Below are 22,603 nucleotides of genomic sequence, written 5' to 3'. Positions count from 1 at the left end.
TGATGTTTTGGGTAGTCACAGGGCATGTGCGTGGTGGAAAGGGTGGCACATTACTATTTCCCTGGAATGTGGGCATTTATTGTTCGTTTGGAGTTCTGCATGTATTTTAGGGTGGTGCATTGAGAGAGAGGACAGGTGTAGCAGTTGAACATGATGTAACAGGTGATGAAATACTTCAACTGAAAGTGCAGCCTCTGTTGAATGAAGGACTAAAAATCTCTTCATCACGTATTTCATATTTAGGACAGGAACATTGGTGTGATGGATATGTGTGGATGAAGATTCTTGAGGGCAGACCAAGCACACTGACACAGCACAAGGTTCAGTTCAGTTTGATATTCCAGGTCCTTTGGTGATGACGAATTTGCAACTCAAAGGCAGCATCCTTGCCTTCCACATGAGTGACAAAAGTTCTTGGCACTGAGCAACAGCTCCTTTGCCATTTGTAAAAACTGTTTTCCCGGATTAGTCATCTTCTGCAAGTAGGCACCAGCTTTCCACCCCATCAGTGTGTGCCAGTGGTGCCTCAGCGTACTTCCAAACCAGCAGCCAAGGCAGTGGCTGCTGGTGAACAAACTCACTCCCCTCTGCAATATCCCTCCTGCTCATTAAACACTCCTGGAAACAGGCTGTGACAGTGTGGCTTTCCTGGTGCCCTTCCTACCCTGTTCCTCATCTCAGCTATGATCTGCCTCATCAGGAAGGCCAGACAGTACAGACTTTGTACCCACTCATGCCCCTGCTAACCCCTACTGAGACTAACTAGTAAGTAAGCGAATTAATCTAATCTGTGGCATCACTTTTTAAATAATGTGACGTTAATCTGCCAGCATAAATTGCTTTTTAAAGGGAAATTTCTAATTATTTTCACTGTGTTCTGCAGACTTCCCAGGTTCAGGCTTTGTTTGAAGTCAAAAGGGGCTTGTACCAGCATTTTCCAAGTTTCATTCTGAGCTCTCCATAAGTTTGACAAGCCAATTTGGGCATGTCCTTAAAACAGACGTTTGAAAACGTTATTTTATACAGGATGCAGGACTGCAACGCTTTTTTCTGGAGCCATTGTGGAAGTAAACTCCCCGCATGAGGAGCAGCAGCACAGTTTGGCTCTCTACAGGGCAACTAATACATGCCAATGACATAGACTCCAAGCATCTAGTCTAAAAATTTAAATAAACCCAAGGTAGGAGAAAGAGTGAATATCTCCGCAGGGGTACTTACTGCACAGATTTCATTTCTCCTCCGTTTTTTTCTTACTTCAGCCTTCTGACTGCCTCTTGCTAAACTTGGGGTAGAAACCCCCTACCGTGCTTGCCACGTTTGCCTTCCGTTTTCAACAGCCCATAGTTTCCAGTTTTCACCGGGGCAGCCGGCTGAGGCCCGCAGTTCCCATTTTCCTGTGCTGAGGGGTGCAGCGGGGTCATGTTCGGCTCAGCTTTGCTGCCGGTCACCCCGCGTGTCCCTCCAGCTGCGCGCCCAACCCAGCCGCTGGCGCCGGCTGCCACCTGGTGGAACCAGCCCCTGCGCTGGCTGCCCGTGGGCTCTGCCACCACATCGCCCCATCGGCTCTCCGGTAACTGCTTAATTCTATAAGAAATATTTTTGCAAAGCTCCTCCCAGACCGCCCCCCGCCCCCCCCCCCCCCCCCCCCCCCCCCCCCGCCCAAGTTTTGCACTTGCCACATTGTAATTGCCAGCCAGTTGTAATTTATCGGTGCTGCGAGAGCATCTGCAGGTCTAGAAGCGGAACAGGATGCTCTCATGCAAGGTGCTGGGAGAATGTGGGACACAAATATCATATGCAGTTATTTCCTAGGATTATTTGTTCCTTATTTTGGAAAATAAAAATTTAGCAATACAATGTAGGCAACAGCCAACTTATGAAATCCAGTCACTGAAAATTGTTTTATTCTTTCGTGGGTTTTAATAACGTTGCTCCTGCTGAGTCCAGTATGGATGAGCGTAGTCATTCGCATCCTTCACTGAAAGAAAGGAAGAAGCTTAGTTTGTTTAGGGTTTTTATGGTCAGGCTCTGACCGGCCAGAGCATTTCTCTGACCTTGTTACAGGATTTCCCTCACCAGTGTTAAAGCCATTTCACACCCGTGCGTGCTGCTGGACCAGTGGTTTGATCTAGGTCCTAAGCAAGAGCTAATTTTAGATTAACAGCTGAGGGGGTACCTCTATGTTTTAAGGTTTTGCTGGGCCAGCAGAAATCTTATACTTTTTTACACTTCTCTGTGGTGTTTGCATTCCCCAAAATAAAACATCCGTTTCCTCAGACCTCATAGTGTTCATCCAGTTCTGCATGAACTGTTTCCCTCTGAGCACAGCTCAGTGGCAGGGGTTAGTGCTGACCCCCTGGTGTGAGCTCTCAGCACAGTGTTAGCACATCCAGCTGGGGCACGTCAATGGGAGCTTCCAGGCATGCTTATAGGGATCAGAGAGAAAATCAGTTATTCCCACTCCTCATTGGTTTTGTGTATGGGAAGGAAGGAGTTACTTCTAAGTGGCATCCATGTTTCTTCCCAAATTTATACGGTGTAGTGAGAGGAACGTGGTAAGTAGATCAGAGGAGCAGTCACAGAGCTGAGCCGTCTGCATTGCTGAGGACCTGTAAAATCCTGCAGGCATCGCCCACACTGGACTCCCAGTAACCTCAAGAGAAGTCCTATGAGTGGAATGAGTGCAGAATCCACACTGGAGACCCACAATAGCAATAACAGAGGAGGAGCTGTGCCCATGCTTCACTCGAGTAGATTTTTAAAGTCATGTCTGTAGACCTGTCTGCAGTGCTGTCACTAATGTGCCTGTCTCCTCCTTTTATGCAAGCTACTGGATGGAAAGAGGTTAAAGTTATTTAAAGAAAACTTAATCAGATTTGTGCATACCCTATTGTAGAATATTTTGAAAGACAACAAGGTTTTCTTTGCACATGCTCCCATTTCCATGTTCACAGTAAGAGGAATACATGTTTCATTATTTAAAATCATGTTTTAAAAACTTCAGGGAACTGGATCTGCTCCAGACATCTGTCTGACCAAGACCATTCTATTTTATCTTATTTTGCCTGTTATGCCCCTTCTCTGTAGCATTAAAGAGACTTCCTGTGCCTCGGTGTCCCCACCTGCAGAGCAAGGGGAGAAATATTGCTTACCCAACAGAGGGGATAAGCGATAATTACTGTAGAGTGCTGCACAATTTCACTCGTTAACATTAATAAACTTCTACTAGAGCCCACATTTTAGAGGAAAAAGTATTGTAATTAATAGTCTGCTCTCAGCTAATTACATTTTACTTAGAGGAACTTAATATTTTCACCCAACAATGATATATAGAGGTTGAAACAAGCCCTTATAAAAAAGGTATGTGAAACCAAAGAACAACGTGAAGTTTGTTAAATAAGTAGAAAAACATATTCTGCAGTTTGTAAAGAATCTGCCGTTGCTAGTTCTTCTCTTTCCTCCCTGTTTAAGGATTGTTATTCCATAGTTTTTATCGTCTTTTTGAAAGAGCTTGTAGAGTTAATTAAGGCACCTTTGCTGCATAGTGTGGTGTAGCCCTTGGAACAGGTAAACTTGATAGCTTGATTGTGAAGCCTGACCTTAAATCCTCTGAAGTGGATAGGAATATTTCAGCTGAGTTTACTGGCATTTGGCTCAACCCTGATGGAGCTGTTGAGCTTCTTGCTTTTTATAATGATCTGAATTAAATATTCTGTAAATCACTGGAACAGTGGTTAAATCACATACTGGCTTATTGCTTGCGAATACATTTTGTACCTCTTTAAAAAAGAAAGAGCCAGCATTTTATTAAGCAAAGCCATTATTTGAGCATCACTCACTTCCAGGCAGTGGCAGGCTGAAAGCAGCTCAGCCTTGGAAGGCAGTTCAGGCAGGACTCAGCTGTGCTGGTGGGAGGAAATCCACTTCAGCAGCTTAGCACCGTATCATTTCCCTGGGGGATTTGCCATTTGCTCGCCCATGTTGGTCACTCCATAGCATTTTTTATATGAAAAGTTCCTTTCCTGTGTAGGCAAAGCAATTCTTACCACACGCTTCTCTCTTCCAGAATCAGCTGTGATGTGGGTGGACACCTTAGAAACCATGTATAGCGATAATAATGAGTAGTCCCCTGATGGGAGGATTTGATATTAAGGGTTACAGTAACGACTGCTGAGACTGAAAAAAAAAATCTCGGGTAATTAATAGCTAGATGCAGATGTTAGCAGTTTAGCAGAGAAAAGCCCAGCAACCACCTCCTTATGTTACAGAAAAGGTCAATAGCTTATGGCTCATCAGGGGGAAAAAAACAGAAAGACAAAAGGTTTGAAGCAAACTCTCCCATAGTGTTTGTCTGAGGCAGTACCCCCTGAAATGGAGGCAGGGCACCTATTAAATTCTGTTCTTGAATAAAATATGCTTTGCTGGTGAGAAACTTCCTGGATTTGGAAATGGCTGCGTGTGTCAGTGCGAATGAACCTCCTCTGGTCCTCAGGCTGCAGTCAGCCCCAAACCGTAGACACTGCTGCAGGGTACACATCCCCACACTGACCACCACCAAAACTTTGCACGTTGGCATGGGTTTTCCTACTTATTCATTCTCAACAGGGTTGAGTTAGTACATAGAGTTTTGACAGAAAAGGGAAATAAAGGTGGAGGAAAGAGAATGTGTAAAATGATGGTGCATAGCGCTGAATAGGCAATTAACCACAGCCTGTACAATTGCTGTTCCCATTCATCGCTTTCCTAGAAATAAAATTGTTCTGTATGTGGGGATTTCATACTATGTAGGGATGTTCATAGTGGGGATGGGGATATTTTTGTTTGTATTTTTGTCCTAATATTCAAGATTCTGTGGGGTTTTCCACCAAAACAGGAACAAGAAACATGCATCTCCCAGGGGGCTGGTTTTGCCCCATCGCTACATCCTGCAGCCTGGACCTTGATTATTTGTTGCTGTGGTTGGGTGATAAGCTCTTTCAGCCTACTTCAACTACTGCATTGTTGTTTGATTACACAGCAAAAAGAGTGTGTACTGCATGTTACAAAACACAGATTCATTTTTTTGTGAGCACTGAAAGAAAAAAAAAAAAAAAAGCTAGTTTTGAGGGCCTGAACCTGCAAGATTATGGGCATTTCCTTGCTGTTGTGGGGTTTAATGGGGCCTGGGCTGAGGTTATATAGTGAGGGCTGTAAAGGAACCTGTGCCCAGTTGCTGAGGGCTATATAGTGATGGGTGCCCCACCTCTGAGGTATGTGTAGCTGTCTGTGCCATAACACTTGTGTGCCTCAGCAATGTCCTGGGGTTCCCTTTCGTCCTTGCTACCTGCTTCTGTGACCACTTCACACTTAGGTAGGCACTAAGCAAATGTAATAGGCTGAAAATGTCTTGTAACCCGAAAATAGGCATCCTGCCTCCCTGGAGAGCTCAGAACATACAGGGAAGAAGGGAATGGGAAACATAAGGAAATGCAAAAAAGGACCTTTGGGTGGAGAAAGGATGCTACAGCCAGGGCTTTCGTTGGTGCAGTAACCACTGAGAAAGTCTCTATGGCAAAAGTGAGATAACTCCAGGCTGATAGCCCAGGCCGTGTTACACCAGCCCTAACGTCTCTTCATCCCTTACCCTAACCCTCTGTTTATTGAATGCTCCACTGCAAATTTAAGAACAAGAATAGAAAAGGTTGTTTTCCCATGTCATGCATGAGAAGGAGGTAGAGGAGTGAAAGGACCATCCAGATGCAGAGTTGTGAAGGCAAAAGTTACGCCCCATTTCAAATGCAAGCATTTCCTCTTGTGTGTATACTTGAGGTTTATACATCTCTGTTATGGGGCAGAGACATAGGACTAGAGCGGTACTTTAGTCCTTTAGATAAGGAGAGTATTTTAGAATCCACTTTTAAACTGTATCTGAAATCAGGCTAATTGTGTTGTTCCTTAAAAGTGATCATATCACTGTTGATAAGAAATGGAAATAATGGCTCTGTTAAGTGTATGCCTTGTTGTTTTTAACTAATGAGGACACGGTCTATGTGGGGACAGGCTGTTTAGAAGAGTACTATGTTTCAATATTCGTGAGAACCTATGCACAAACCTCCAGGAACTCCTTATCCTGTTGACATGAGAAAAAACAGGATTTGCTCAAAGACTCTTAGTTTTCAAAGATACAGAGAATATTGAGTCATTCTGATTTTGTCTAAAACCCAGTAGCACAAACCTTTAGATTAGTTTAGAGCACAAGCCCAAGAATCAATCTCTTGCCCCAATTAAAAGTGTGACCTAGCATCCAGTGAAGTCAGACTGTAACTAGGTACTTCTGCTGGCTCTGGTAGCAGGAGATCACAGCTGTATCTCATTTTAGGTACTAATAATCCCATATTGCTCTCTGCAGGCATCACATCATGGTGCTATATTGTTATTAGGGCTTAGAAGTCAGACAAGGTCAGCTGGATGGAAATGTTAAGGTTTCATCACAAACATCCTTTCCTGGAGACTGGCAGAGTTGCTCTGAAGAACCATGTACATTCATCCCAGAATCACCATTGTTGAGCTATTACTAGTGCATTTTTAAACATCTCGGTGCTTACTGAGTTGCTTTTTTCAACCTGTATTTTTTTGCCTGTATTTTGGATAACTGATCCTTGGCTAGCTGTAATCCTGACTAGCCTTCTTGATAGCATTCAAATATGTAGTTTCTCATTTTTCTCTTCCTCTGTTGTAGATAAGTAGACTTGAAGTCCTGATAAATGCATTACCTTAGCTCATGCCTTGAGTAGCTCTGAGATCAGAGTTGGCTGAGAAACCTTGACAAAGTAAGGAGAAAATTACATGAGTAAGAGAAAATTACTTTTAAGTTGTTGTGTTTATCACCTGAGTGCTATCACCTCTCATTGTCTGTTTAGGAGACAAAATATGACTCCAGGAACAAAAGTTCTTTTAAAAAAATGCAGTAAAAATTCATTCTGTCATCCACGATTTAGAGGGGTCACATGAGAAACGTGATAATGTCATCACTTAAAAAGTAATGCTGCCGGTATCTAAGGACCATTTCCAGTGTTTGCTTACTCAGGGAAACCTAGAGATTTTGATCAATGGCTTGCAGTCCTCCAGCCTGCATTACCAGGACTCCTAGCCATGTCCTAGTCTCCAGTGCGTTTTTAAATAAGTTTTTGCAGATCTTCACCAGAAAGGCAAGCCTGTGCCATCATTTTACATAATACCCAATGGACGTCAGTGGCTTCTTTTCTGACAAGTGATTGATTTTAAAGTGGTATTAGTATTGTGCAAGATTTTGCAGCCCCACTGCCAGCTCTTACATTGATGGATGCTTTACAGACACAGACTATAATCAAAACCACCTCTGAGCTCATGTTGTTGGCTTGAATCTGACTGGATTGCCAAATTAGGGTCAAATGTTTTAGATTCCCTTGCTTTTTGCCTTTTATGCTCTAAATCCATAGAATTCATTCATCTTGGACAAATTGTTGGTGAGTTCAGTTGTTTTCAAGGGCAGCTGAATGATCTGATGTGTATCTGTGGATGAAATTAATAAGTTCAAATTACTTCCATTACCTCCTTCTACTTTTGTTCACTGAAAAGTGCTGTCAGGAAAATATGTGTATGCGTGTGCATTAAATATTTTATAGCGGACAAGCTTAGATGAATGGAAAAGCCTTCCCCATCCATTTAAGCACTTTTATTAGAATTCCAGGAGGATTCTTTTAGTTGCATCTTCTGACAGTCTGATTTCTTGACTATCTGTTCTGGCAAGTCTTTGATCCCCATTGGTATTATATTTTATTCTATCTCACTGGGAGTCTCTGCAGAGCTGTGTCTCTCCTGGGAAGGAATTTTCTTAATGGCACCTGTCTCCTTTTCTCCTTGGTGAATACTTAAGTAAACAAGTCATTTAATCATTTAAGAATGCATTTTTGCTTCTCAAGAAATGGCATTCCTGCTTCTTGGAAATCTTTCTCCAATTCCTTATCTATGATTCTTTGTACATTTCTGAACACGTGTTTTACATACTTTTATTTCATTTTTCAAATTTTCTTCAGTGTGCTTTTTTTTCCAACATGCAGCAAAAACTTTTAAATATTATTTCCAGTTCTTTATAACCCTTCCAGTTTCTTCTCTACTTGGTAGTTTGTAACTCTTTCTTTATTTTCTTCTTTCTAAGGAAGAAGAAATTGTCTAAGCTGCTGTCTGATTTTACGCTATTAGATGTAGACATGAAGACACCGAGTTCTGGTGCTGAGGCAGATAATTTAGACAGATAGATACTTTTTATAGTTAACCATGAAAAATGCTTAAAGTACTGTGAGCTGATGTGCTTAGGGCTGTTGTCTTTCAAAATATTCAGTGCTGGCTTGATGCAAATAACAAAAAGGGATATTTCTGCCTTCCCCACACTTTTTTTTTTATAACTGTTTTTATTTCTCCAGCTTCTTTGCATATACTACGGAAATCTTAATATACTTTTTTATATTTTTCAAAATTATGGCATAGTTAAGCAAGGAGGTTTGAAGTTTTCCTTAAAAACTGACTCCAGCTTATATGCATAGTTTGGGTTATTTGTTTGGAGAATGGGCGTGTCAGCAGCCCTTGGTGCAAACTACTGTATGTTTGCTCACATTGGCAGCATGTGCAAATAATTTCCATACAAAACCTGTTGTTCTGTATTTGAAATTAAAATTAAAAGTTATTAAAACAGACCCTAAAAGAACAGCGTATATCATACCGCAGACTTCAACTGCTTGTTCAGCTTCAGAATTTTTCAGTCTGGCATTGCAAAATATTTTTCTTGAAGTAAAAGGAAGCTGTCCCTCAATTACAGTGGAAAATTTCTATTGTTTTTTTAAGTTGTTTTGAAGAACTTAATATAGAACAGTTTGTCATGTTTGTGCTCAGGGGGAGACTCAGTGCCGTGAAGTCCCTGAGGGAAACTGGTCTTCTTTAGAACAGCAGAAAATGTCAGAAGAGGGAACACAGATGTAAAATTTTCAGGAAAAATAAAAAAAAAGAAACAGTTTCTTTAAAATAGTTCCTCATTAGTCATAGTGTCTTTTTAAGGTCAAAACCAGGCAACCTGATATGATTGATAAGATTTTTTTATTGTTCCGATCTAAATTACAAGCAAAAATGATTTGGCAGACAGCATGCTAATTGCAGTCAGAAATTTTCCTTATTCAGAAATTTTAAGGGAAGACATTTTGGCAGAAAGCTTCATTTAAATGAGCAAATGTAACAGTTTACTACTTCAGTAATGTTTTTTGAACATTGTGCTGAAATCATGCCTGTGTCTGAAGCAATTTGTCAGCCTCTGGTCCAGACAACGTCGTCTTAACACGAGAGAGTTTATACAGCACCTGCTCCATCTTCTGTCTGGCATAAAACAACATTATTATTCCCTTCCTTCCTGGGCTTTAAAAATCAATCATTTTAAGAGAGGAAAGAAATAACACAACCCTTTAACAAGGTCCTGCCGTTTCTTTGGCTGGAAATGAAGATTAAGGTTCTTTTCTGTAAGGAAATAGTGAAGATGGTGAGAGGATGCAGTGAATCTGGTTCTTCATGCAAACCAGTAACAGGAGATGCCCAGGCTGCCTTCCGAACAGCCCGTTTGCAAGCCAGCATCCAGCACAAATGAGCTCACAAGGGGAAGGCTCAGATCCAAACAAGCCCTAATTATGAGGGTCTGTGAGGAGCACTGGCTCTTTGGAGAGGCTGAGATGACCCATGATATTGATTGATTCTATAAAAAAAAAATACAGGGGAATTCTAAGCAGGCTGTTTTGAAGGAGAAGGAAGGATGTAGCTGTTGAGGACTATAGCTTATCAGCAATAACATACCTCCCAGAAGGAGCTGACTGGCGTGAGATCCCGTTTATGCAGCACTTGGAAACTGGACGAGTGCTCCTGCGGAACAGGTGTGCATTTGCTCTGAGTCCCTTAAGGGATTTTTACCAAGGAGAGTTAAAGGTCCGGAATAGTATGAGATAATTGGAAATGTGTGTGATAGCTGCTCTCCAAACGGTTTTTCAGTTTGTGGATCACTGGGAGCCTTCGGGGGAAGAGCAGTAGAGGGTTATGGCCATCCTGCCTAGAGCAGCTGTGTAGACAACTCCTCCTCTTCTCTCTATAGGTGATATAATGGGTTTGTAAAGGGGTTGCTTGGATCTGCCAGGGAGGGAGTCCACACATACTCCGCCACAGACCATGCACCCAATGTAGCCCGAGTAAGCGTGTAGGAATCTGGTCTTTCATGGTAAGGTTCACAAGTAGGTGAACTCTCTTTTCATGCCACTGTCAGGCTTGCTGACAGCCTGGTCTCCCCTGGCTACTGCTAACAGATCCCATCTCCAGATCATTCCTGCAGTTTCTCTGAAGCCTGCTGGATCAAGCTTGGCAAGGAGGGATGCCTTCTCGGTCCCCTTGTGCATCAGGCTGAAGTTTCCTGCAGGTGAGGGAGTGAATGCTGCTACTCTAAGGAAGAGGATTCTCTTCAGAAGAGATGAGGAACAAGCCAAAATCTACCAGGAGGAGAATGTCCATCTCTCAGGAGTGTTTAGAGGGGAGAAATTAGGATCTTAGACTGTTTTCTTAGCCTGTGGTAGAAAATAGCTCCAGGACAAGGATGGCTGCCTGGCTACGCCTGCCTCCATTGGGCTGCATCACAACCTGGACGTGCATTCTGTTATGTGATGAATATCGGGGCAGTTTATGATAACGAGGTTTGTAAATCAGGCACCTCCAGACAACGTGCAATTCCATCAGTCAGCCTTTCTACCCGCATTATTTATCAAAAGGTTTCAAGGCAAACAAACAAGATTTTGCTACAAAAGAAGTTTCCAGCCATTCTGAACAACTTAAGAAGGAATTCAGGAAATGCAATTCTGTTTTTCGTCAGCCCTACCAGAGAAAGGAAGATGACTTTGCTTTTTTGTCTGCAGCAGAGCTCTTTGCTGGTAGATCGAATGCAGTGCTATTCCTTCTGCCTTATTAGCTACCAAAGCTGGTTTATGCAGCATTTCTCATCGTGTTAGAGTTTTCCTCTTCTAAAAGATGATACAGTGAGCAGAACTGACAGGACTTGTCTGGGCTCTGCTCTGAATTATTGGCTGTAATTGGTATGTCTGTCCCTTAGCTCCGCCTGTGTTATCTGAAGCATTACAGGTTTAAATTCTTCTAATTTGTATAATCTGTTTATTTAAGGATTCTATTTCCCCCTATGCTTGTAATGTCTTGCTCCTTTTCTCACCACACCATGGGTAAAATAACCCAAGAACTAGATAGTTCATTTGACAGTGAAGTACTTTTTTTTTTTTTCCCCTCTTCTCTTCCCATAAGAGGTTTTGATTTAATTCACTATTTTTCTCTCTTCCTTCTGCACTCAGAGGTTACTCTCTGTTAAGATAATAAAGACAGCCAACCAAAGAGATTGAGTCTTAACGGGAACAGCTGACTTGAAACTTAAGTAGCTGATTTATACAATCTTGGAAAGATCCAGAAGAAGTTGTATGTCTATTCTTACTGGAATAGGAATTCTGTGGCTGCTATTAGTAGGAGTTCAGTATAAGAGTTATGTGTTCTCTTATCCATACCTTACAAAAATGACTTTAGGCTAATCACAAAGAAATCTTCTGGTTAAAAACCATAAGGAGAAAAGATTTAATTTTACTCCACCAGCAGCAGTTGCCTATAGAGCCAAAAGCTATCTGGGCACCCTGAAGTATGCTCAGACTTGAAGGGTCAGCGGCTCAACAAACTGCTCTTGCCCCTCCACCTTCCTACTGGATCCCATCTGCATCAAACCTCTCATTTTGAGCACTTTAATTTTAATCGGCTCCACAAACCTCTTCCCAGGGGCCTTGCAGACATTACAGATTATGGTTTGTAACCACTGATAGAAACACCTTCTAGCTGGAGAGCAGAAGTTGCTGTTCCAACGGCAAGAGTTATGGAAGGGGAAGACTGTAGGCATCAGTGTCCTCATCTGGGATCTGTCCTGATTCTAGCTGGCCTTTGGACAGGAAAAGCTAGGGGGTTTCACATTGGAAAGACTGCACAAAATCGATTTCTAAACATTCCTCTTGCTGCTATCTTTGAACTTGCTACAAGAGCTCCAGCGCAGCAAGAACGTGCAGCCAAGGGAATTCTTGCCTGAAAGGGCAGAGCCGGAGTGTAACTGTGGAACAGCCCCAGGTCACAAAACAAGCAATAAAGAGAATTCAGTTAGTGTCTGATTATCCCATTCAATTCTGTTCATTTTGAAAATATGGTCTGGAAAACATTTCCTTTAGTGAAGGAATGAACTCTGTAGAAGACGAGAAGAGAAGGCCTTTTGCTTGAAGGCTGGGCAGGCTTTGGCTCTGTCTTCAAGTGATGTTGGCCCCAAATCGCCTTGTTATTCCTATCTCTAGACCAATGATGATAATACCCTTACTTTTTAAAGCAGTTTGAGATATGCTAATGAGATATGCATACTGTATACAGGCTTTATTAGTGTTCTTGTTTGCAGAATATTACTATACACAGAGTTGTAGCAATGTGACTTCAGCATATGTAATGTAATTACTTGTGCTGAGAATAAATACAGTCAAGGCAATGCTGCCTGTGCTGTGATAAAATGACATTATGCTGCTCTGACATTTACCAAAAAGCCTCCTTTTTCTATATTGCATTTGCTACATCTCACTGATGTTCTGCTACAAAATGAAGGTAATGGATGAAAGAGCAAGAAAAGCATTTTGATTTTCTTTTCTTAAAAAAAAATAAAAAATGAGATATTTGGTATTAATAGCAGCTTTTCCCTTCCAAGCCAGGCTGCACATCAGTTATACAGTTGCTAAACTTTTCTGACATCATGTTCAAAGGAAAATTATTAGGCAGAAAAGCCACAGGGTAAAGAAGATGAAATTATATTTTTCTTGTGGCAGTATGATTCAAATATATAATTGTTTATCCTTTGTGGACATCGTCACTGTTGATAAATACAATTACTTTGTTTGTCATCCCTTGACTAATTCTTAAGGCTTAGGCAAGTCAGCAGTGGAACTAATGTGTTTAACTTCATATTAATAAGAAACAGAAATTTTCAGTTAAATACTTGATCCTACCAATGCTTGCTAGTGTTATAGTGCTTACCTTACGGTAAAAAAAATCTACTGAAATCTGGCACTAAATGATAGATGATTCCAGCTGAAAGATGCCTTACGAGGTCATGGTGGATTTCCAAAGCAGGTGTGCACCAGCTTAAATAAGGACATTTCTGAAGCTGAAATCTTATTTTTCTCTTTTTGCAGGGATCCCCAGAATTTGTATCCCCCTGAGGTCAGCAATGCAAAGCTTCAGTATGCTGGTTGGGGTCCAAAAGGGCAACAGCTGGTAAGAGAAAGAACAAGTGTGCAAATTAATTTAGAGACCATGCTGCTATTGTTTGGAAGTAAAGAAAGAATAATTCTTTGTTGACTAGTTTCTTGAAACCTGTGGGGTAGCTGCTAGCATCTTTATGGGGATTGTTTTATCATGTAATTTATTTATAAAATTCCCATGTATATATTTACTGCAAAGTAATCATGTCTAAAAACACAGAGGAGGAACACTCTGGAAGTTCTTTGAGAGGATGCACCTGCTTCTCCCAATGCTGGACACAGGACAGATGATAGACACGATAGTATGATTTAGTTAGCATGTCATTGCTTCACAAGGGCATCTTCAGACTTGCAAACTTGGCACTAGGGATATGTTAATATTAGCAGCCCTGTTTGGAGAACACATCTTTCTAGAACAGAGTTGCTCTGAATTTGACCTGTAGTTGTTTGCAAAAGTAGGAGCGTATTCTGGGAAGTTTCCAGAGCTGGCTTTTAACAAAAACAGATTCATTGTGTTTCCTGGAGCCTTTCATACTGCAACAGTCCTGAAATCTCAAGTGTTTTGTCCCTCAACCATTGCCATCTTGGATTTGCCCATTTTTAGAGCACGTTATTTCCTGGCCAGATCCCCTGGCTTCATTTCTTTGTGCAAATCCAGTATTAAGGTTTTACGTATTCCAAACGCTGTCTTTGTACTGTAACAAGAAAAGAAAAAGTGGCAACTTCTTTTTTGATATTGAATTTTCATACCAAGAAATGAGTTTTAAAAGCTAATTATCCAAGAAAATCTGGCATGTGTGTCCTGTCCCTAGTCCTCTCTCGGGGATTTTTTGTCTGCGTCCTTAACTAGATTGTATCCAAATTTTGTAATTTAAAAAAATAGCAATAGGAGACAGTATAATTGCCAGTCTGCAAATCAGGTTGGAGGAAGCAGAACAGATATAGGCACAGGAAAGTCTCTCCTCTGCTCCATCAGGAAAATCATGTTTGTGAGAGTTATCGACCTCAAATCTGATAGGAATGGAGATGCAGCAGCCCCTTAGCTCTATGCAAAATAACTTCTGTGGAGCTTATTTTTTTCACTGCACACTGTACATGCCCCACTTTCATCCTCTAACATGTGCCATATCAAATTCCTTGGTTTCCTGCCCAACAGATCCCTGCTGAGCAGTGTGTATCGATTCTCAGAGATTGGGGTCTGATGAGGACCAAACGCTTTCTTTTCTATTCATTGGTGCAGACACATGCGATCTCATCGCCAGGCTTCTGCCCAACTGATAATCATGTACAATCAGTTGATAACACGTTATGTTCAAAACTAGAGACTACCTTTAGGACATGGCAAAGAAAACAAAAACAGACCAGCAATTTTTTATTCACTGTTCACTAGCTCTTTCTATTTTAGGTATAACAAACTGAGCTTCATAATGTATAATAAAAGATATATCTGCTAGTTGAAAGCCAATATTAAGTTGCATTAGTGATTTTCTCCATTTCACAAGTGAATCTTCCTTTCTTTAATACAGCTTTGCTTTAATATAGAACTTGCATGCCTTCAGCACCTTGAGTCACAGCATGTTATTGATTCACATTCCTGTTAGTTTTACCAAGCTGACTGGGTGTACTTAAATTCCACCTTGAAAAGAAAATCTAATTTTTTTCAAGCCAAAGTCAAGATGATCAATTTACTCCCTCCATTGTCTTCTCTACCAAAGGAACATAACTATACAGAAAGGAAAAATATTAATACCTAAATGGACAATTTATATACACAACAGGACAGTATATACAGTCCAGGAGAAGAAAAGTCTTCTTTACTCCCAGCTTTATCCTTTAATGCTGAAATATTTAATACCACTTTCCACCAATTTTTATTAAAAAATATATAGTGAAAACTTAATTCCCTAAGAATTTCCCGAGACATCAAGCTCACTACTTGTCCCTTCTTGGGATGCATGGCAGGTAATTTTTAAAGTACTTTCAAATATTGCTGTTACTGTTGAATTCCATATGAATCTTAGAAATACCTTGCAACAGTGGATTTGTTCGGTATGTTTCTTTTTTTTTTCTTTTTTCCTTACAATTATGTCAATCTGTTGGCCTGTAATTCAGCTGTATTCTCTGTTCTTGCGTTTGGAATCAGAGTAGGTGAGGAAAACCTTACTGGTAGTTTAAGCATTACCTTGTGTACGTCTAACATAAGTCCCTTTTTTCTCTTTTCCTTGCCACTTACTTACCTTAAAATAAAATTATAGCTGTACTTTTTGAAATAAGCAGGCTTTTACATGTATCGATATCATCTATTTATAGGTAGTGATCAACAGAGAATTGCCAGAGAAAAAAGAAGCTTTTTTAAAAAAAAAAAAATCTACAAGCATTATAAATGAGGTAGAGAAAATACACAATGATCAGTGTTCTGTATTTCAGGACTAATTGAGTTACTCAGAACATAATTGCCAGTGAAATTTATGTCTCCTTCTGTAAGGACAACATCAAGTGCAAAGGCAGAGAAAAAATAAAGTCTATTTAAACTTGATACTGTGAAGGTGTTTGCTAAATGTAGGCTGGGTTGTGTTGCAGGAGAAGGAGGGAAAAAGAGTCAAGTGGGATGGAAAGGAGTAACGCGCTTGGAACTACGTGTCAGCTCCCCTGGTTCTAGGTGGTTACAGGGCCGAGTATTTGAGGGGGGTCCCCCACCTGTGCTAAGGTACCCCAGCCTGTGCCAGCTCCAGTGCTGCTCACAGCAGCACCCCTCTCTGCACAGCCAGCAACCCGTGCTGTGTCTCCCACAAAAGGTGGGAGCAAAGGGTGCGTGGGGTTTGCATCACCTTGAAGATATCCCAAATTTCAGGAAATGAAAAGCTTTCTCCTTGAAATCTCCCAGTTTATTCTTCTTTGGCAACACAAGTGAGAGGCCAGGCAGGAGAGTGGGAGGGTTTGGGTCTGAAATTTTTTATTCCCTTTGTAGCTTCTATTTCATCCTTCCTAGGGGAACTTTTGGTTGCTGTGTCTGACCTCTTTCTCTCTTGCATGTTGAATCATTCAGAAAAGAAACAAATCTGAAACAGAAGCAGCCTGAATGATCTGCATTCTTTGTGATTAAAAATAAACAGTGGAACTTTCCCAGGAGCAATTTTCTATTTATCTTGTTTTCTTTTGTCCTTACTCATTAAATTACATGCCAAGTTTTAGATGATGAACTCCTCAGAGCATGGTTCTTGACTTCTTACTAGCCTGCAGAATGCCACACATGCCAGCAGAGCTGTATAAATAATGGCAGATATTGGATCTGAGAAAATCTATGTAAGAAGATCAGAATGCAAAAAACCCATTGCTTCTGGCACCTCGGAAGAATGCTTCAGCCTTTCTCAGATGTCAGCCAGCCTTAACAAATTAAGTCTTCCAAAGCTGTTAGAAGAATGGGGCCCTTACCAGTATTAGCTCCTGAGTCAATAGAAAAAGAGCCCCGAACTTCAGTGCAAGAGGGAACACATTCCCTACGTGCGACTGTTATTAGAGCTCATCCTTCTCTTGTGTCCCCTGACACGAGCCACCATTTATGCCGTCGTGTAATGAGTGGAAAACGCTGTTGGATTGGAATAGCAGTATGACGGGTGTAAATGACTATGCAAATGTCTATGAAAAAAATCCGTCCTTTCCACAGTGCACCCAACAGCCCGAAGTCCTCCTTAGTATTCAATGTCACCAGCCCACCAGCCTTCAGCATGGTGCTTGGTGGTTTTCAGTGAATAGGCTCTATTATCCTCAGTTTGTGTGATACTTTTGAGCAATATGAGGATGTTGAAGACACGATAGGTCTGCCAAAAAGTGTTAGGCTTTACCTATGCCCTGTTCGGTGCGTGCTTATTTCCTCTCTTTTTCTGATCTTACCATTTATGACGCAACAGCTACCCACTTTTGGTGTTTCAGTTCTGCCACGAAAAAGCTTCTGTTAATTGATCTTATTGGAATATTTTACCAGTTTCGTCACCATTACATCTTTTAGAGTGAGGTTCTGCCCACGTGCAGAGGGCTCGTGTGAGGTTTCTGTGGTACATTTGCCCCAGTGCTATCTATGCAAAGGTTAATAGTTACTATGACCTTGAACTCAGTTTTCATAAAACGTGTGGCTGACAGGCTTGTACAACCCTAATTATTAAAAACAAAACAAAACAAAAAATTACAGTGTGAAGAGATTCCCTTTTCTGGTTTGCTTGGCAGCATGGCTGAAGTCGGGGAGTGCTTTGGGAGCAAGAGACTGTCTAGTACATATCTGTAGCTGAAGAGCTCAAGGAATCAAAGCACCCTGAAGGTTTCAGGAGGCTTTTGTCTAAATTGTCCCGAAGTGAGCCCATCCAGGTTCAAAATATTTGCTTTAAGAACAAGCTAGGTATATACATGCGCCCTGTTGTCAACAGGAAGGAGCAAGCAGCAGGACTGCTCTGATGGGCAGGGAATAAATATTGTTGACATTTCTGTGTTGACAGCAGTAAAGTACAGTTTGCAGGAGTTGTTAAACTCTGATTTCAAAACCACAAGAACTTCTGCTGTGCTACTACTTCCCTTTTTTAAAAACAGAATCTGTAACGGCCCTGACAGATACTAATGGTAGCAGTGACATATCAGATGCTGGGAGAAGCAGTTCTGCGCAACTATAGAGGCAGCAGTTATATTTTAAAAAAAAAAAAAAATTCTCTCATAGATCCTAGTATTTATTCTTCAGCAAAGAGAAACATGTTTTTGAGGTTCTCCTGGCCAGCCAGTCTTTTAATGTTCCACTGTTTTTTTTAAGTACCAAAAGCATACAGGAAAAGGATTACAGTTGTTGGAGTTCTGTGTGCCCTGCCACTGGCTGCAGCCCCACAGAACAGCCAAAACGGGATTCTCCTGCATTCATAGTCAATAAACCTTTCCCAGTGTCAACTCTTCTGGAGCAGCAGCTAACTCTCATTCTTGTAGATTATGCAGCAATCAAGTGTATAATTGGTTGTAAAGTAACAGAAGTTACGTTTCACAGCAGGTGCAGAAGTTGCATTAAGAAATCTTTATTTCAGTGAAAGGCAAATGCCAGGAAAAAAAGGAGGAGCAGGTCTTTCAGCCCCTACAATGTTAGGGTTTTGGAGGTACCCTCAAACAGTGAATGCTAATGCTTGTAAACAGCTTATTGTCACACATATTTCTGTTTGAAAAGTGCAATACAGTTAAGAGAAATACTGAATTTCCTTCATATATAAAACATTTGCATGATAGATTCTGCTGCACAGGGCCAGAACCTATACATCTCATTTGTTGTTATCAAGTTTTTTTAACACTGCAGCACAGTGTCTTGCCAACTAGGATATCTAGATTTAAAAAAGCTGGTTAAGTGATGACACCTGGAACTAAACTGGAGTGACTCCTCTAATTAGCAGGTTTTTCCTTGCTTGAATTTGTGCCTGTCATGCCAGCTTAGTTCCAGGCAGAAGGGCTCCACAGATATGAAGTGAGGAGGACTATTTTCACAGGAGGTACTGAATCATCTGCTGTTGTTCCTAATTCAGCAGGGCTTTTGAACTGCTGTGTGTATAATTGCTGTAGGTCTATCTGTCTCCACCATTATTTCATAGATTTTTACATCATTATTTTCAAGCTGCTGTTCTCTCTTTTTCTTTTTGCAACGACTTTGAAATCAATATTTAGTAGTGGTCTGTTGTACGTAATTATTCTGGCTTGGTTATCTTGTGAGCTGCAAGGAAGAAAAGCCTCCCCCTGCTCCAAAGTCTATATAAGCTCTATTTAAGCATGGTGAGGGATATTCAGACAGCTTTTTACACGGTCCCTGCATTCTGGGAAAACCAGAGTTTCAGAATAATAATGTACTGTCTCCCCCTCATCCCTGTTTCCAGTTTCAGAATATATTAATTTTTTTAATTGAAACTCCAGTAAGATACATTACAAGTACACTGAACACTTGGACAGGTTACTCTGGTCAGGCAATTCCCCTTCCCCTTTCCCCACATTTTCTTCAAAGAAATCCACTGGAAAAGTGTTGGTTTGGGTTTTTTCTTTTGATTCTTTGCTCTTTGGTTGCAGTGGCAATAGTGTCCTATTTTTATTTTTGCACATTCTTGACATTTCCTTTGGCATCAGTAAGCTTGATGTGTTTGGTCCTTGTTCACCAAAGGGAAGCTTTGGCACGGTCGATGTTATGAGCACTGCTGAGAACAGAAGTGTCTCTTCCCATCTCAGTATTCTTGGTACTTCATATTCATCAGTGGCAAAAGAGCAAGATGTCTAAGATAATTGAAGATGCTGCAATAAATGTTACTGAAATAAGAGATAGGTTATTTTATTGTAAATAAGATGTTTCTCTCTTTGTGGGTGTGAAATATTGCAGAGGAAAAAATGAAATTTATTATTTGCTGTAGAGGTCTTACCAATAAATTAGAAAAACATTTCTACTCTCATATCCAAATGTGAGATGCAGGATGATGTAGCGTTTAGTGCACCACCCCTGGAGGTGAGACACTGCCACAGGCTTCCTCTGTGACTTCATATATGTCGCTTCATTTTCTGGTTAAGCTACAGCATGAAGATGACAATATATTTCTACCTTACAGCAGACTTACAGAATTAATATATTAAATGTTGTGGACATTCACACTCTGCATTAAAGAAACTGAGTGTGTACCTACAGGAAATGCACGTATTGATGGACTTGCTAGCTTACAGCAATTCACCAGCTTGTTCCACTATAGGGCAAATACTGAATTATCTTTCTTTATACGTTACCACATTTTGTTACATGCAACTGCAATTGCGTAAAGTGCAAGATTCCTAACAGTGCAGCGCTTTAGCATAGGGTCATTTCCACTGAAAGTAATTCCCTCCTTTACAGAGATCTAAAATGTTGATATTCCTTTAATTTCAATTGTGCTTTATGGATATTGAACATGTATCCTTTGTTAAGGGCATTTTTCGTTTCCGAGTTGAAATGCCTAGAAGTACCTCCTTTAGGTCTGTGCATAAGGGTTTCTGGCATCTTACAAAACTGTGGTTGGTAGATGATGTCGACTGAAATCAGTGCTTATGAAAAGTGTTGTTCTTGGAAAGCTGCTGTTTTCTCCTGTGAAAATAGTTCCCTTTCACTTTAGACAGCAACAGTCATTGGTGAGAATAAGTGAGAGTGAGAGATGGTAGGATGCTAGAAGCAAGACCAAGCAGTGCCACCTAAGGGATGTGGAGTGGCTCACCTTCGATTGTGGCAGCGGTCTCTCCTTCCTCAGAAACTGCCATTCATCAGAGCCACGAGAAGGCTTCAGGAACAGCTCTCTTAGCTCTGCTTTTCAGCTGATGGAATAGATGCTGATAATTTCTATTACTAAACATTGTATTAAAGAGGAATATTACACCTACTAGCTCGCTGTCCAAGGTCAGATGTGTACCTGGAGGAACCCTGAATCCCAGTTACCAGTTTCATTATGCTGACAAGTGATCTCTGTGTTCTCGTTAGCCTGATATTCATTCTCTAACACAATAAAATATTTAAAATTAAGTACCGTATCATCTCACATTAAATAATCTAATTTATAGTGATGCCCTACATAACCATCAGCAATATTAGGTTACAGAAAACAAGATAATCCATCAAGCAGAACTTAAAAGCAGAATCAGAGTTCCATACTAAATGGTACATTTACTGATACATTCTTTAAAATAACCCCAATTAGAATCCAGGGCAAGGAAATCCAAGCAGACATGGTTCTCTTTGTTGAGGTGAAATAAACGCTTTTCTTCCCTGAAGAACAGAAAATAGGACGGCATATTTTTCTTGAAAAGTACATTTTTAAATTTCCAGAATCATGATAACTGCTTATTTGGCTGGACTCTGCCAGATTCTAGGTGTGATTAGAATCTGTGTTGTGGACTAGCCTGTTCACAGAATACAAATGGAAAAGCACAGCGTTCGTAATGATGCAGTGTCAAAAATGTAGAGAAGTTTGTAGAAACCTGGGGAGAATATTAATGCACTTAAGAACTTAAGCTGGGAGAAGCAAGACAAAAACATCTCTTCTGTGCCCAATTTGAAAGGAAAAAAACTTCGGGGATGTGTCTCCAGATCATAGAATTCAGTCATTACTCCTCTAGTCAATTACGTGGGACTTTATCTCGAGTTTCGGTTTTGCAAATTTTGGATTGTCTCAGAAGACCTTAGAAAGCACAGGGTCTTACAAACTTTTCGGCTTTCCAAAGGGAGCCTTAACATTTCTTGAAGAATAGATCTCCAGACTTTACTGAATATTGTAGACACACCACAAATGTGGTTTAGTATGAATGATAATCTTGGAAAAACCTTAACTATTCCTAACAAGCGATTGCAATATATAGGCTTTATAGAAGATGCTTAATAAATAATATTACTTGTAGCAGATCTGGATTTTCCCTAGACTTTCCTTTGCTGCTGATGTACCTGTAGCAGCCATTCTCACTGCCCTTCATGTCCCTCACTGAATTCAGCTCCAGACAAGCTTTGGTTTTCCTAACTCCATCCATGCACAACCAGACAACGCCTCTGTATTCCTCCCAGGTCACCTGTCCCTACCGCTACCTCTTGTATACTCCTTGGTTACATTTGAGTTGTGTCAGGAGCAATGTACTTATCCACACAGGCCTCCTGCCTCCTTTGCTTGCTAGCATACACATCAGAGTGGACCATTCTCAGGCTTGGAGGTGATACTTGAAAATCCAACAGCCTTGCCGGACCTCTTTTCTCTCCAGGGCTGTATTCCATGGGATTCCTCCAAGCAAGTCCCTGAACTGGCCAGACTCTGCTCTCCTGAAGGCCAGGGCTTAAAGGCTTTTGCAATGGTATTTCCTGTCATGATCCTGAACTGGACTCTGGCAGATTATAGGTGTGATTAGAATCTGTACGTGTTATGGACGAGCCTGCTCACAGAATACAACCACCTCATGGTGTGTGCAACTGAGGCTGCCCCCAGCTTTCACCTTCCCCTGCTGTTTGTCCTTGTTTGAAAGCGTGAGGTCAGGCAGAGCATCTCCCTTCACCAGCACCTTGATCACCTTTGTCAGGACGTTGTCATCAATGCCTTCCACACACCTCCTGCGTTGTTGTGCCCAGGTTGTAGTCCCTCTAGCAGATAACGGTTAAGGTTCCCCATGGGGATCAGGGCTTTGAATGTGGGGTTTCTTCCAGTTATATGAAGGCGGCCTCATTTACTTCTCCCTGACTGGTC

At 41.1% G+C, this 22,603-nt stretch overlaps 1 protein-coding gene across 2 annotated transcripts in view; it reads left to right on the top strand.

Moving 5' to 3' along the window:
* DPP6 (dipeptidyl peptidase like 6) overlaps positions 1-22,603 on the top strand; it is a 423,216-nt gene that overhangs the window by 299,634 nt on the left and 100,979 nt on the right. For both annotated transcript variants that reach the window (XM_040592220.1, XM_040592221.1), the window contains exon 7: positions 13,302-13,383. In XM_040592220.1, the coding sequence (XP_040448154.1) occupies positions 13,302-13,383 (82 nt within the window). The remainder of the gene's footprint in view (positions 1-13,301; positions 13,384-22,603) is intronic.

Source organism: Falco naumanni, chromosome 4 (genome assembly GCF_017639655.2).
Source record: "Falco naumanni isolate bFalNau1 chromosome 4, bFalNau1.pat, whole genome shotgun sequence".
In the NCBI taxonomy this organism is placed as follows: Eukaryota; Metazoa; Chordata; class Aves; order Falconiformes; family Falconidae; genus Falco; species Falco naumanni.
The sequence above is the reverse complement of the archived record's forward strand: the minus strand, read 5'-3'. Positions and strand labels throughout refer to the sequence as shown.